The sequence below is a fragment of the Antedon mediterranea genome, chromosome 1 (assembly GCF_964355755.1).
Source record: "Antedon mediterranea chromosome 1, ecAntMedi1.1, whole genome shotgun sequence".
Taxonomy (NCBI): Eukaryota; Metazoa; Echinodermata; class Crinoidea; order Comatulida; family Antedonidae; genus Antedon; species Antedon mediterranea.
This window is the reverse complement of record NC_092670.1, coordinates 34,705,726-34,722,464: the sequence shown is the minus strand read 5'-3', so window position 1 is coordinate 34,722,464 and position 16,739 is coordinate 34,705,726. Positions and strand designations below refer to the sequence as shown.

Here is a 16,739-nt window from a genome sequence, read left to right as displayed (position 1 = left end):
ATATATATGTCTTAGTCATTTATTTTACTGTCTTTTTGTATTAATAAACTAAAATATGTTATGAACCTTCCTGGAGAGAAACCAAGGTGATATACATGTTATAATAATATTTCATATATATGAATCAATATAAGAAAATAGTAGTTACAGATATTATTACTTATCGGTTATAAAATAAATTTCAGTTATGAAATTTGTCATATGATAGATATTCGAATTTCAAGGTTACAAAGATAATTTAAAGCTCATGAAAAAATGTACATGATTGTAGTATTCCATAAGACCATAAACACAAGATGCCATCCTCCAAGTTCAAGGTCTTGGGTTCAAATCCATGCAAGACCAATTGAATATTCCGTAAACTTCTAATTCAAACCACCTTTTATATTATAGTATCATAATTATATCATATATGTTACATGATTTATAAAGAATACAAAAAAACTAATGAATAATATAATTTATTAATAGTAGCCCAGAAATATAAAATAATATTTTTTCATTTGTCCACAAGAATAAAATAATATTTTAAACTAAAAATGAATATTTTATAATTATTGAAACATATGCTTTCAAATTAAAAACCATTATCTAATAATAATCATTTACATAATAACGAAAAAAAAACGTTAATAAGTACATTACCCATCATTATTGGTCGCTTTTAATATAGTTCGAAACTGAAAAAATAAATATTTTGTTTAATCCACCAAACTATTTATACATCCCGATTTTCTTGTTGATAGTATAATCTTAAAATTATATACAGTCTTTATCAAATATTAACATAATATATATATATAAATCTCTAGATACATTAAGTTAGGACCATTTTTTTTCTCCTTAAAAGATTGTTTGATATGGGCCACTCTTCATTTTTTATTAAATTAAAGGAATTGTTTTGACTGGGTTATACCATTAAATATACTTCCACCTTTGCTAAAATGATCAAATGATGATGGCACAATGGAACATTCTGTCATGTGTTCGATCAATTCCGCAGTGTGTATTTACTACAATACAATATTGTTTGAAGATATGCATGGCGAAATCAATATGTTGATACCAAACTTTATATTAACAATACACTATAAAAAAAAAACATTTTGTTTGTACCAAGGTATATCTGTAGAGTTAAGGCACTTTTTGAAACACTGTTCAAATGATGTAATTATTATGAAACATACATTTAAACATTTTAAAGGTTGCTCTTGGTATCAAGGTATATCTGTAGACAAGGCCTTTGTTTGGACACTTGCTGTTAAAATGGTGCAATTATTTGAGAGACCCACATAAACCATTATTTTTGGTACACAAGGTGTATCATTAGACAAGGCACATTCAGAAATATGTTATTATTTCAGATAAATTATTACATTTTTTGTCGGAGATTGTGTGGTTAAAGTTGTCCAAACTTTGGTAATGGCATGTATCTAACTTGATAACAATGTTAGGTGCCTCTTGCAATATATACATGTAAAGTAGGGTATTGCACAGGGCTTAAAAAGATACATAATAGTGGTATAAGGGGTGTGTGTGCTGGGTGTACGGTCATCCTGTGTACACTGCACATCAAACTTTTTTTTTTTTAATCCAGAAAAAAAAACAGAAAAAACTCTAATACATTCATATTGAAAATAATTTTTTACATCTGTGCCTGTGAATGTTAAATCCTTCCAAGATTCAATAAAAAAAATTTCCTATGTTGTTATTTCACTTCATGATTTACATATATTAAGGAGTATCACAATCGAAATATAAGACTACTTCTTATTTCTTAATTATCACTTTTAAATTATTTACAAACTCTGCTTACAAAATTGTTCCAACATTATGAAAATAAAATATATATGGTATGACTTATATGATTAACATATCCAAATAGAATCCCTGTAATTAAATATTAATTGTAAATAATATATGAACTGAACCAGGTATTTCAGCCAATGGATTTAACCAGAAATAGTTGGTCTCAATCCCACGATTTATGGGTTGAATGAAATATTAAAATCCTCAATGTTTCTATAATCACAAGACATCTGAACATTAACATAAATAGATGTTTTTCATCTTATTTCAGCTTGGTTCTCACTATGGGTGTGTTTTCGAAGCCAAATAAAATTATTTAAATTTATTAACCAATCAGGTAAATATTAAAAATATAAAGTGTGCATGATCAGTCATTACCAGACAACCAGATGCCCAATCACAATGCCACAATTTGTCCTTCAGGTCAAAGGTTAAAAATTATCACATTTATCCGATAATTATAATAATTTAAATGGGATAATTATCAGGTAATTTTTCTGGAGTGGAATAGGTTAAACCTGGTTTCCACAGGCAGTTTATCATCAGTTAATCATCAGTTGATTTTTATTGGTTAATTTTTGACTGCGGAAACAGGGCATAGGACGTAACACAAGGACCTAACACAAGGACGTAAGCAAAACGCAAACAGTTTGACCAATGACAGTCCAGATAATCCATCGTCTACTATGAATCATTCAACTGGCTTCAGTAGAAATACTACTTTATCATGATTTCAAATCAAACAAAATTATAAATATGTATAAAGAACTTGAAGTAATTATAAAATAAAAAATGTTAATTTAGTTAATATTGCTTTGTCTTCAAGTTTTATTCTATATTGTTTTTTATTTATAACTGTACATTCATTTTAATCAGAACGGAAAAACTGAAATATGGTCATTTTTTTTATAATACCAAAATAAAAAGTGACATTTCAATACATCGTTCAGATCCAACAACCCCTCCTTATGATGCCTCAAGCCCTCCACCCCTTTTTTCATATTGGTTACGATTGTGGAGAGTTCGCCTATACAAGCCATCTTGGCTTATGTGTTATGTATGTTAAATTAACTGGTGTGCAAGTAATAGCATGTGCTCATTTGTGTCTTTCAATACATTCAATGCTATTCCTTGGATTGAAATCAAATGCACCAGGCATCCCATAGTTCCATAGCCTCTAATTTGCATACTTTTACGTACTGTTACCGGCAAACATCTGGAATAAGAAATATTTTTGTGTTGTTAAAGAATTACTAACAAAAGTTCAGAGACTTAACTACTTAATATAACTTGTGGTTTTAAAGTATTTATTATTTTATAAACATAATCTCAAGAATTATGAATTTACAGCTATCTTTTATAGTTATAATAATCATCATCATAATTCATCATATATATCACAATTTTATACAGTATATAACAAAGCCTAAAATTATGTGATATGAAGCTAATAGGATAGCAGAACAAGAGTATGCTTTAGCAGGGATGCCATATTTGAGGGGTGGAAGTGTAAGGAGAAAGGTGTACATTTTCAGCCAGGAAATATACATTTTTTGGTAAAAAAGTATTATACAAAAAGCTACATCTAAAATGCACATTATTATAATTATCAAATTAATTTTCCAAAATATTAATAAATTATCCAATATATATTGCTGCCACCAAATATTATACCGTTCTGCGTACCTCTACCATACACTGCTTTTGTGCCATCACATACATAAAATAAACCGATATTCATATAAATGCAACATAGTACAAAAAATTCTAACAAAAACTAAACTTTTTGGAAACCTGAATTTAAGCCAGTCCAGATTAAAATTTGATACCTTTTAAATATGTTAAACTGGCCTAAGTGTATCCCATATTTAGAAAAGTACTTTGGAAGCAGCCTACAGAATTAGTATTTATTTTAAGCTGACCTGTCTGAACTTTGACACACTTCCACTTGTCTGAATGTCCTGTAGCTCCTCATTTCTTGGATTTCGATAAGCAATGATGGTTCCGCTCCGGCCAGCCACTGGTTTTGATGCAGGTTGTGGGGCCACAGTAGCCTGGGGTATGCTAGTTGATCTCCCAGATAAAACTCCATTCTCGTTTTTTGTAGGTTCTGGTGGCGTTTTCTCTACAATGACAACGTTTGGGTGCACAATTGCTTCTTTAAGACTAAACTTATCAGATTTATTGTCCACTTCAGCTTTTGTCTGTAAAGGTTTTATGATCTCTGTTGTCTTTTCAGATTGATGATCTGGATTCGAGTCCGACCGTCTTTTTGTTTCGTGCCCTACCGCGTTTGACGACTTGGCTGCGTCACTCTCTGCACGAGGTCTCATTGCCGCAGAGAAAATATACGAATGTTTCTTTGGTTTTGTTTTCGGTTTTAAAGATCGGAAAGCGGAAGCTAAATCTTTATCAGTTTCTGGAGATTGTACTTTATTTGGAATTTCTGAATGAGGTGGAGATTTCTTAGGAAGGTGCAAATCTTGAGGTGTGCTTGTTTTTGTCGGTTCTTTTTTCGCAGTTGTTTCTGTCGCAACTGGAGTTACTGTACGGGTGTCCTGATTAGCAACTGGTGGCTGCTGCACATTCATCATGCCTTGAGATTGTAGCAACATTTGTTGCTGTATAAGCTGTTGCATCTGTTGTGCTTGTAGCGCCAATAGTTCTTGTGCAGACATCATCGGGGCACCAGACTGTGCCTTCTGTTGTTCCAGCAAGTTTTGTTGACTATTTATCATTTGTTGCTGGAGAGTTGCAAACTGTTGCTGAAGCAACTCGTATTTATCTTTAAGATCTTTCACTTCAACCTCAGTTGCTGCTGATTGTTTAATAGGAATTTCATTACTGACCTCACCATTTGTGGCTTTTGTCACATCATCACCAGCTGTGACCTTTGATTGTTCGCTTTCTTCTTTCATTTGCTGAGGTTTATTACTACTTTCTACATCTTCTCCTTCTTTCTCAGATTTAGTAACCTCCATTTTCTCCTCAGAGATTGTATCAATTTTACTCTCTGAAATCGGACCAGTTTCAATGTACATGTCATTATTTTTCTCAAAAATGTTATCATTGCCATTAACTTCTTTAATATCATCCTCTGCTTTTTTCTTAATTTTATCTTCACTTTCATCTTCATTTTTCTCTTCTTCAACAGACTTCATTAATGCATCTACAACAGCAATTTCAAGTTCCCTTTCTTGATCCATGTTCAAAGTCTTTCCATCAACCTCATCTTCCCTATGTTCTGTACTCTCTATTGCGAGGTCATCAGATGGGTCAGAGGTCACTGCATTTGACTGTTCTTTTTCGTCATCCTCCTCTTTTTGCACTATACAGTAAGAAAATATATTAGTACAAAATATATACAGTACCTCAAAATGTAAAAGTCGGAAAATTGAAATGGAAGATATTGCCCTCAATCAATTAACTGTAGTACAGGGGATCTGGAGGCTGCTCTTAGGGCATACACTCCCCACTTAGAATTATGAACAACTTTTTAAACCAATTTTTTACAGAATACTAATACTATGTTTAAATAATCCTAGATCTGTCACTGGTGTAATCACAATTTCAATGAACAATCTAAAATTAATAATCTTAAATCAATAAATTCATCAATTTTAATTTAATTCTTATAGAAATAATAAATTGGGAAAGAAAAAAATTTAAAAAAAAATTGTTTAATCGATTGCTTTAGGTTTTGTTTCATCCATTTCAACATTTCCATCGAGTTAATAGAAATGCAGTAAATAAAATATAAATAACAAGTCAAATGCAATATAAATAATATAAATTAAATAAAATGCAAAAAAATATCAAGAATATGATCATTTACAATTTGAAATATACAATCTATAAAGCAAAAAAAAGAAAAGAATAATTTGTAAATACTAAAAGAAAAGAGGAGATCAATATAAATAACAAGAAATGTTTAACACAAGTTTGATGCATGAAGATCTAGGCACTTTCCAATTAAATGTCCCTGTATGCGCACAATGAATTTAATCGACGCAAGTTCTTAAGCGTGTTTCCCACTAGCAATACAACGCAGTGACGTATTGACAGAAAGTGGTGTATTGCATAATTAGGAAACAGTGCTGCAAACATCGCAGGTTTGATTTCAGGTAGGCAGGCCAAACACAATTATTAGAAGGGCATTTTCTTACGTTGCGTAGATTGCGTTATGTTGCACCGCTAGTGGAAACCACGCTTTAGCAAATTAAGACATCTATATAGAGGTAGCAAGTTAACCTTTAAAGTTACTCAAAATTGTAGAACAAAACATTCAAATGATTATTTGTACAGTGTGTGAATTATATGTGCACATGCTTACTAAACAAGGAACGGAGAAGATGATCATGAAATAAAAAAAATAAAAAAGTTCCATATGAATATAAAAACTGCTAACAGCAGAAAAAAAACCTTTTGAATACAATGACTTAGTCTACATCTCACACAAAAGACAGCACCATTTTGTTAAATAATGGAGATCATAAAGAAACTGAATGGCACCAATTCCGTTCTATGAAACGAAGTGTCAATGTAGCTTAATTAAGCATTTTTATAGATAATATTAATGAATCATTTTTTTAAATTTAGCACAGGTTATATGTGATTAGGCTTGGTTCCCACTTGTACACAGCACAAGGACATAGATACAATGCAAGTGAATTTACCAACTACACGCGATTGTTCGAATAATCGATCGCTTGTGATTGGTCAAATGATTTTGTTTATATTTATTTGTGTTGCGTTATATCCTAGTGGGAACCAAGCTTTAAAGAGTTTTTTATTAACAATTATATCTCAACGATTATTGGCCCATGAAGCCTACTCATAGTGCAAGTAAGTTAACTAAGTCTGAACAGACCCTAGGTCATATACCTATAAAATAACACATGCATCATGCAATAGCATATGTTCATAAATTCATCATGCATTTAAGCATTAGGTAAACCTAAAGCTCTGTCTACACTATCAAACTTTATGTGACAAAAAAATATGATGTGCCCATGCGACATGATGAGGTCATAACACTACCATATTTAAGCATATCACTACTACAGTTGGGCACATCACACTTTTTTTGTCAAACTTGTTTGATGGTGTGGACAGAACTTAAGCCTAATATTATTAAGGTGAATTGACATATCCCAAGATGTTTAAAAAATGGTAGATGCGTGTAATATACAAAAAAGCAAACCTGGCTCAGTGATTTTGTGAAGAGAATCTGAATTAGGCAAGTTAGGATCCTGTTGTGTTAGTGTGCCCTCATCCATTTCCACAATGTTAGCTGAGCCTACTACATTAACGTTATAGCCTACTGCGCAAGGCCTTGGGGCAGCAATTGGTTTGGCCGGGGATGTGGTTGGAGTGACCATAGCCACTGGTTGACCGTTAGCGGTAAACCGCTCAACCTGTTGCGAATGTTGAATGGAGACTCTAGGGATGGGAACTGGTTTTTTACTAGCACCTTTAGGCGGCACTTTAGGAGGTGTCTGGGGCCATAATTGGAAAGGTTTTGGTGGCCTGGGTGGTTTGTAGGAATTTCTGCCACTGGAAGAAGATGCACTGGTTGAGCTCGGGGAATGCGTACCTGTGAATGGAACTTTTTGTGTTTAGGAGATTTTATAGACAAATACAAGAGAGCAATTCTATACTACAGACAGGATATTAAATAGACTTTTTGAATGGGTCAATCAAATTCACTTTTTAAAAAGAAGTTACCATGGTTAATTTTGAAAAATTTGAAGGTCAATTTGAAAAGAATGTTCCTTCTTAAGAGAATTTTAGTAAGGTCAAACCCAATAAGTGCTTTTTATTTTCACCTCTTTGTGATATGTTCTTTTGCAAATGTTTTCCAAGACGAAAATGTGCATTATGAAGGGGGTTTGAGTGAAAATTGAATTAAAAAAATAAATATTTACTTTGAAAAAGTCTATAAAATGGTCAGATGCAGAAAGCGGAGAATTTATGTGTATACAACAGATAGCATACAACTACTGAACTACTACCACTAAGAGTGCAATATGACAGTGCATATACAAAGTTTGCATTATTTTCCTATAGAATAAATCCCTCAAATCAATTATCTTACTATCTTTACTTGATGTGTCAGAGTTTAATGATAAATCGTTAGTAGCAGAGGGGGAAACCGTCACCGTGTTATTACTGGAAGAGCCTACTGAAAGTTCCCGAGTTAGTACACTATTGGTTGGAACACAAAGATCTGATTGGTCGATGGGAATACACGACTTGTCTACGTCACCTGGTTCTTTATTTCGGATGGGTCCAAAAGCACCCGCTAGTATTTGTTGTCTGTGTAGGACACACTCGTGTTCGCCCGTCTCTTGGTTGCACGTACACTGAATATGTCTTTCTGAGCGTTCTTCAACAAAAACTATGAATTAACAATTTAAAGAGATAAATAAGTAATGCCAATTGACATTTGAAGTATTATCAAGTGTTCTTCAACATAATACATCACCACTCCTCTTTCACAAATGCCTAATAATAGGCTACTATAAAATTATGAATGACAGATTCCTCTACATGGGATTCTCAGAAATGCTTAAGGTGACATACAACTATAAGTGATGAAACAGATGTTTTATGAAAATAAAACACTATTACTTCACAATATGTATACAGGGGCGGATCCAGCATTATAGATTAGTGGAGGCTAACTATTTTATAAATGATAAAAATGATCCGTGGGATTGCAGAAAAATAGTCATTAAAGACATGGCTGTTAAATTGCCGGTGGGGCTAAAGCCTGATTAGCCCCCGGCTTAATCCGTGCCTGGTGTACAGTATTTATTTTTTTTTACATTTTATATTATATTGTTTGATTGTACAGTTGGTTACAATATCTATGTTTATTTTAGTATAATATGAAGTGAGTGCAGAATCAATTAGGTCTTAACTTTCGTCTATTCTCACTTCTGGTTTATTCATTAGTAACTAGTAATACTAATTACCGTATTATTATTATAGAAGCCACTGTTAAACATTTCAAACTAGCATACTTTCAAATGGATACAGCTACACTATTATACTTTTTGGTTCTTATATTTCAATATTAAGAAAAATGCTAGGCAGACCTCTCAACTTGGAAAAATCAGAAGGAATTTTTAAAGCATGTCCAACCTATAAAGGCCGCTATAATATTTTGAAAATTACTTCAAACTATAGGGTGATATTAAAAAAATAATATAATAATATATTGGCATCTATACAATAGTAAACATGGGTATTTCATGGCGTACCAAAGGCGGAAAATGCAGGAAATAGCACAAAGATTGGAAGACTATTTATTTATTTAACTTTGTTTTACAAGGGTAGCTCCAACAGTTGTACTTCATCTTGAAAAGGCCATCTATCAGTATTATTGGGATATATCTTTATGATTATCCAAAATATCGGGAGAAATTATATTTTAGCGAGAGAGCGGGAGATGACCCGAAATATCGGGAGACTCCCACCATTATCAAGAGAGTTGAATTATATAAACCAGTGGTAAAAATAGTTTATAATTCATGAACATTACCCAGAATTACTTTAAAAACAAATGAAATTGTGTTCATAACTAAAGATATGGTTTGTCAAAATATTATTTTAATATAAAATTTAAAAAAATTAAAAAGGAAATACCTTGGTCTACTTCTGGTTCTTCTGCTTCTGCATCAGAGTTTTGTGATGAGCATACACTTTGATCTAATATAATAACAAATAAAAAAGACGTACTCTTTTAATTATTATTTCTTTATACTAGGTGTCCCCTTCAGCGAAAGACTGGTCTCCCAGAGGGACCAGTTATGATCAGTGGCTATGGGACAGTGGCTGTGTGTAGTAGTACACCGTGGTAACCCCCTACACGTCTTGAAAGATGTACTAGATTCTTTAACGTGCACATGAGCTAGATGTATAAACTGGATCTCTGGTTTATAGTCCTATCCAAAAAGACTCGCTCTACCACCAGAACCATGGAGCGAGTGAGGTTAGAACCGCTGCCGATGTTATGACTACGTAATCACAGTTCCCCTGTCTTAATCACTCTACCACTCATCACGTGCAATTCAAGTGTTATAAGATTGCCTTTCAAAGCAAAAATTAAGTTAAGATATACTATTTTTTAAAGATAAAATGTACGTCAATCGAAGGATAGCCTTAGAACGAAAGAGGCACTTTTAAACACTGTTTTGTTTAGCAGGAGATAAGATCCCCCTTAAAAGTTTCCCTCCAAGTATAGACCACTACCTGTAAGAACATTTAGCTTTTAGTGTTCCTATGCGTATAATTGGCAAGTCAAAATCCCTCTACCTAGTTAATGCGTTTTTTGCAACCACTTAGGGAGTCTTGATTAAAAAGAATAAATAAATTGAAGTGTTTGACAGGTAGTACAATAAAATACTTAAATTTGATACATAAAAAAAAAATGTTTAATAAATTAAATTATTATTTTTATAAATAAAAGAAAATAATTAAATAATTATTGTTTTAATAAAGATAAACTTAGTAATACAGTAATATTCAGAACCAAATGAAATATGAAAAATACAAGCAATATTTAATGTGCAAAGAAACCCAAAGCAAGCCATGCAATGGTTATATACTGTAAGTTACTTTCCAACGTCACATTTCATTACGTAATTTAATGGACCATCACCAAGTTTGTTAGCCTGTCTTCAACCAATGACTTACCATCATCTTCTTCTGGAGGGGGCTCATCAGGGGGAGGGGGAGGTGTAAATGTAGGCCGGTCTGCCTTTGTCTCAGAGCAATAAGGGGCCGGTATGTTAAAGTGTAGTGTACCTGAAACGTGATTGATACAACTAAACAAAACATGCTTTTACAAGATGTGCATTTATGTGAAAGTGAACATGAATTGATGTACAAGATGAATTAATATGATTTAGAAAAACAAGTTTCTAATTACAGGGCCATGATTCAAGATAGAAAGAATAATTATTTGTTTTTATTTTACGGGCAATTGTTTATCCAACTCATGTGTGAATGTCGGGTCACAGCACTTTCTTAAAATTTTAGATGCTGTAATTGTGAAACAATGGCCGAAAAACATAGATGTGAATTGTTATTTTGTTAAATGGCTGGGTGCTGATGACACAAATGAACTAAGGAACTGTGTATAGTGTGCAACACAAAAACTCATGTATGATTAACATAAAAAGGTTATATTCCTAAAAATTGATTTAGTAAGTCAGTCCCATGGGGAAAAGGATAGATGGTTAAAAACATGCATATTCATTAAATCATGCATATTAATTAAAACATGCATATTCATTAGATCCAGAGCAAAACCCAGATCATTTTTGGCAGAATGCCATGGCAAAATTGTACAGTAATGCCAGAGGGCAAAGAGTGGGGTGCCATATTTATTTATTTATTTAAGTAACATGCTATACAGTAGAACCATGTAACATATCATGCAATCCAGAACATATTGGAATTCCATTAACAAACATGCAAGAAAGTGTTTAAATTTTGGTTCTTTTTTTTCTATAAAATACCAAATAAACTATAAAATACCAGCCAATTCTCGGTACTGTATCTATTTCCTAAGTATCATAGAAAAATTTCGTAATAAAACATCACATGTATCTTGTAGTAACCTAACCCTCAACCTAACCTTACATGATACAGGAATCACATGTGATATAAATGAGATGCTGTATTACCAACTACTCCTAGGATACTTCGGAAATAGATAGCATGTGGAAATACAGTACTGGGAATCGGGTGAAAATACCACATAGATTCACAAAAGAAAGTATTACTGAGATGTAAGGAATTAATGAGAAAATCAAATTACAATCAAATGACAAACAACGCAACCAAACATCCACAGCATAATTACTATTTAAATGAATAGTAAATGATATTTACCATCTCGTCCTGGAGGTGGAGGTGGTGGAGATAGAGGGCGTTGAGAGCTTCTACGATTCAACTTCTTTATATTTTCTTCCTCTTCATCCTTAGGCCTAGCACGAACTTCAACCTCAATGGAAGAATCCATTGAAGTATTAGGTGAACTCACTTCTCCTGCAGCTGCAGGAGGTTCAATTGCAGCTTCTGCAGCAGGTTCTGGTGTAGCTTCTACAGAAGGTTCTGTTGTGGCTTCTACAGAGGGTTCTGTTGTTGCTTCATCAGCAGGTTTTGGTGTGGCTTCTGCAAGAGCTCCCAATGTCGAATCCTCTGCAGCTTCTCTGGGAGATTCTACTTTAGGCGACGTAGAACCTGCATCAGGTCTTGGAGGAGGTGGAGCCTTCTTTTTCCTGGTTGCTGCTGACTTTGCTAAGCCACCAGCCACATTATCTGGTGGTTTTGGAGCAGCCCGTTTTTTCGTTGTCTGGGTTCGTGTGAGTTCAGCATTGGCCTTTGCCACTGGTGCTCGATCACTATATACAGTGGTCGGTCGTTGTCGGGTAGGTGATGTTGGACTCACTGCTCCAGCATTTTGTCGTTGTCGTGTAGGTGATGTTGGACTTACTGGTCCAGCATTTTGAACATGCGCGGATGGGGTGTGCTCAAGATCAAAACCAGTCTGAAAGAATATTTAATTACAGTATATTAACATCTGATATCTTAAATACATATTTAGTAGTACAGTAATAATACTATGATAGGTCAAAAGTTCAAATCAATATAAAATTACATTTAATATGACATAACCAATACCACGTGTACCACCAATGTTCAATGCTTAGCCCACTTATATGTATATATTTACTTGAACTAAAGCTCTGTCCACACTATCAAACTAGTTTGACAAAAAAAGTGTGATGTGCTCAAATATGATTGTGATATGAAATCATAATGCCCATATTAGCACATCACATTTTTTTGTTAATAAAATGTGATAGTGTAGACAGAGCTTTAAATATTACTTAAATACAATACCTTTTTCTTTTTCAGCTTTCCAAAAAAGCTTTTCTTCTTGTCCTTGGATAGTTCTGGCATAACTGATGTTTCTTGTCTTGGGGCTGTGAATAGAAAAATAGCAAGATTATTACATAATTTACTAATTACAATATTTAATTTACCCTGACGTATGCACACATTACATACGCACACCAAACGATTAGGCAGAATAAGTGATTATTGCACAAATTAATGCAAGTACCGCTCTCATGCCTCCAAACAGAGCGATTTATTTATGGATCAATTTTTTTTTCTTTTATGGAATGGAATTGAATACTAATGTGAACAAATTAAAATGAATAAAAATTAAAGTATTAATACACAATTATTTAAATGACAAAACAATTATTAGTAGCGATAATGAAATTTTAAACGGGTAGGGGAAAAGGAGAAAACAGGTTCAACAGAAAAAAGGAAAGAAAAAGTAAATAACAAAAAAAAATTTTAAATAGCGGTGGTACTATATTATAGAAATATAATATTTTATAAATATTTGGCATACAGCATTTCCAGGGAATGACTAATATTCATAATAATATTTTTCCTATCCTAGATATTACTTAAGAATGACTAACAACAATTTTAATCCAGAATTCAAACTAGTTTGTGTTTATGTTGTGCATTTCTAATCTGTCTACCAGTTGGCTTAGTATGGGGTAACCGCCTGAAAATGATTTGACACAATATATTCCTCCCCGTTACAAAGGCTTCAAGCATATCCACATGAACCCATACTAGGTTTATTAAGCTTAAACACTGAGTCATCAAATAATTTGAAATACACACTCTAGGATTACCGCATGTATATACTTTTCCAAGATCAAATTGAATGACCAATTTTCAAGTTCATTTTGAACTAATTCAAAAATCAACTGGTCTAACAAATTTCACATCAACAAAATTTAAAAAAAAAATTTTTTTTCAAAGATGTCTTACTAAATAGCCCACTGTCAGGTTTAACAGGCCCATCCTACTGTAGCCAAAAATAATATATAAAAATGTAAATGTAATAAAAAAAATTTTATTAAATCTCATGTCATTGGAACTTCTCCACAGGGGACAAAATGCAATGTAGATTGACAACAAAATGCTGCCAAATATAAAACATAAAATACCATCTTTGTTCACACTGGGTTTTAACTTTAACCATGGGAACCTTACTTTAAAGTATTAACCAATGTCCATACTTGGATTATTCGTCCAACGACATTGGACTTTAAATAGCATGGTTACTCAGTGTGATCAAGGTTTTAGGTATTTCATTTCATTGGTGTTTTTTTGTTGTCAAATTTGACAGTTTTACTTCAAAATTCAATTAAAATGAAAAAAAAACTAATAAACATCATCACATTCCATGTTTGTAATATTCTATAACATATTTCTAGGAAATTTCTGATAACCAAAGTAGTTTAAGATGACTCTTGTTATATTCTTAATAAACAAACATACGGATACATTTACATACAGGTGATTATAAATATGGTACATTTATTTATTTCTATTAGTGTTACATAAATCCGACAGTACTGTGTTTATTTATTATAACATAAGGCTTAATCCAAACGTGTGTGGGTTGGTAGCCAAAAATAAAATGAGTTTAAACATAATAGTCAATGTATAATAAATCAAACACAAAAACAGTTTCATAATTTTTAAGAAATAACAGCACATCAAAATACTAAACTAGATTAGATTAAAGAAAAGTAAGAAAATAAAGCTATTAAATGGCTATAAATAAAAAAATAATTTAATATTTAATACAATCTAAAAATAGAAATGAGCGTCAAACTACATTCAGAAAACAGATACTACTGTACATAGGAAAAAAATGATAAAATAAGAAGAATTAGTAGATTATTATTTAGTATAACAATATTCACTGCACAACACAGGACACACTGAAAATAATGGAAAAGGAAAAAACATGGGTGTCAAATTCTATCAAAGCCAAATTTTTTTTAAGTAAATTTTCAAGAAAAAACCTGTACCTGTAAATACGATGGTTTCTCGTATATGAGGAACTATTAAATAAAATATGATTAAATAAAAAATGTAATGAATTGCAATTATCATCATATTATAAAATCATCATTATCATAAAATTGTTGTTATCTCAATCATGATCATCTCTATCAGTATTATAATCATTCCCGTTTATTGTTTAAATAATAACCCTATGGACGGTGCCCTATGGACGGTGCCCTATGGACGGTGCCCTATGGACGGTGCCCTATGGACGGTACCCTATGGATGGTACCCTATGGACGGTACCCTATGGACGGTACCCTATGGACTAGACCTACTTTAGAGTAACACATATTGTCGTCTATTAGAAAATGGAAGGTTTAATCGTCTACAAACAGGATATAGCTCCACTAAACGGGATAAGCTCAAGCCTCACAGTATAAGCCATAAATTATCGCTCCAAACATTAAAAAAAAGTCTTTAACTACCTTTTGTGTCCACCAGAAGCAGTTCATTAGTTTGATACGATGTCAGTGACTTGTTAAGATCCACGTCATCCGATGGCGCCTTTGGATGTCTTAAGGTGTGATGTTTGGGATCAACTCCTTTCTCCTCGCATATCTTTGGCAGGAGATCTGCTAGAGTTCTTTCTGGATTAATCCGTAGAACCATCCTATGCTTCGTGCCATAGTTGACAGTCAGTCGGATAGTTTTCTAGAATAAATAAAAATGTGTGTTGGGTCGAGTGATGACGAGTTTATTATAAAAAGGAAAGAGGGAGTGAATCACAGCCACTGATCATAACTGGGCCCTCTGAGAGATTAGTCTCTGACTGAAAAGGTCACCCAGTACAAATGAAATATTTTAATTTAATACAACAAAGGTGTGTTTTTACATAATACACATAATGTAAAAAAATAAATGAAAGTGGAAATTATTTTTTTAAATGACAAATTTAAAGATGATAGATTAAGGACAATTATTCTGTGGAAAGAAAAGGCAAAGATAAGAGAAAATCAGAAATATGCTGATGGAAAATAAAAAAAAAAGTTGTTTTAAAAAAGAACTTTCGATTGTTTGATTGAAGAAATGGCAGTTAAAGATGATGAATGAATGGGAAGAAAAGAAACTGAAAAATAGATAGATGGATAAAGGAAAGAAAAGGAAGAAAAGCAAGAATGGAAAAAAAATGAAAAAGAGTAGAAAAAAAGGAAAAATGGGATTTTATACAATAGATAATAATAAATAATCTGGAGACAATAAAAAAAGGAATATAAAAAATTTTAAAAAAATTATGAAAGAAAACAAACGTTGACATCTTTTAGTTATCAAAACTAACATAGCCTCGTTACATTTTTTTTTTATTTAGGATCAATAATTTAACATATAAATTATTAAAATATTAGACCTATTCCTATAATATTATGATAGTTTAAGCTAGGTACAATAAGACCAAAGTTAGAATTGAACCCATGATCTTAAGATGACAAAGCAAGCATGTTATTCACCAAGCTATACCGCTATACTCCCTAATTAGCATAGTACACCTCCCAAGTATATAATGACAATTATAGACCTATTATAATAAGCAATAGCAGTATTAACAATGCACCTATTGTAAGACCAATGTTAATGCCAATGTCAATCTTTTCTTAATCGAAGGTCATATGCAAATTATGTATCATCAAAAGATTAATTATAGTAAAGATTAATAGTTCTGAAACTGTAATCATTAAAAATCCGATTTCAAAATCCTTTCCCTCAAAGATCTACAAATAGTGACTGTGTGAGATCATTAGGCAGTCAGTGCCAATTTGGTGTGGCCATTTTCACTCCTGGTTATTATAAAAACTATAGATCAGAGATTTCAATGTTGTGATATTTTCTGCAAGTAAATTAGTAAAATTCTAAAAATGGGTTTTACTAGCAGACACTATCACTAAAATTTAAAAATGCCAATTAATACTGTTGAGATTTAATACAAATATTTATAAATTTCCTAAACATTAAAACAATTTATATGC

The 16,739-nt window shown here is 32.4% G+C and overlaps 1 protein-coding gene across 7 annotated transcripts in view; it reads right to left on the bottom strand.

The window, feature by feature from the left end:
• Window positions 1-14: 14 nt before the first annotated feature.
• The window catches only part of LOC140039861 (uncharacterized), a 42,642-nt gene continuing 25,917 nt past the window's right edge, over window positions 15-16,739 (bottom strand). For 5 of the 7 annotated variants that reach the window (XM_072085546.1, XM_072085795.1, XM_072085629.1 and 2 more), the window contains 9 exons: window positions 15,204-15,429; window positions 12,730-12,812; window positions 11,716-12,373; window positions 10,513-10,623; window positions 9,463-9,525; window positions 8,078-8,209; window positions 7,013-7,405; window positions 3,732-5,137; window positions 15-3,025 (listed from right to left, as the gene is read on the bottom strand). In XM_072085546.1, the coding sequence (XP_071941647.1) occupies window positions 3,002-3,025; window positions 3,732-5,137; window positions 7,013-7,405; window positions 8,078-8,209; window positions 9,463-9,525; window positions 10,513-10,623; window positions 11,716-12,373; window positions 12,730-12,812; window positions 15,204-15,429 (3,096 nt within the window). In that variant the 3' untranslated portion in view covers window positions 15-3,001. The remainder of the gene's footprint in view (window positions 3,026-3,731; window positions 5,138-7,012; window positions 7,406-8,077; window positions 8,210-9,462; window positions 9,526-10,512; window positions 10,624-11,715; window positions 12,374-12,729; window positions 12,813-15,203; window positions 15,430-16,739) is intronic. The other 2 variants (XM_072085967.1, XM_072085880.1) reach the window with 2 other exon arrangements.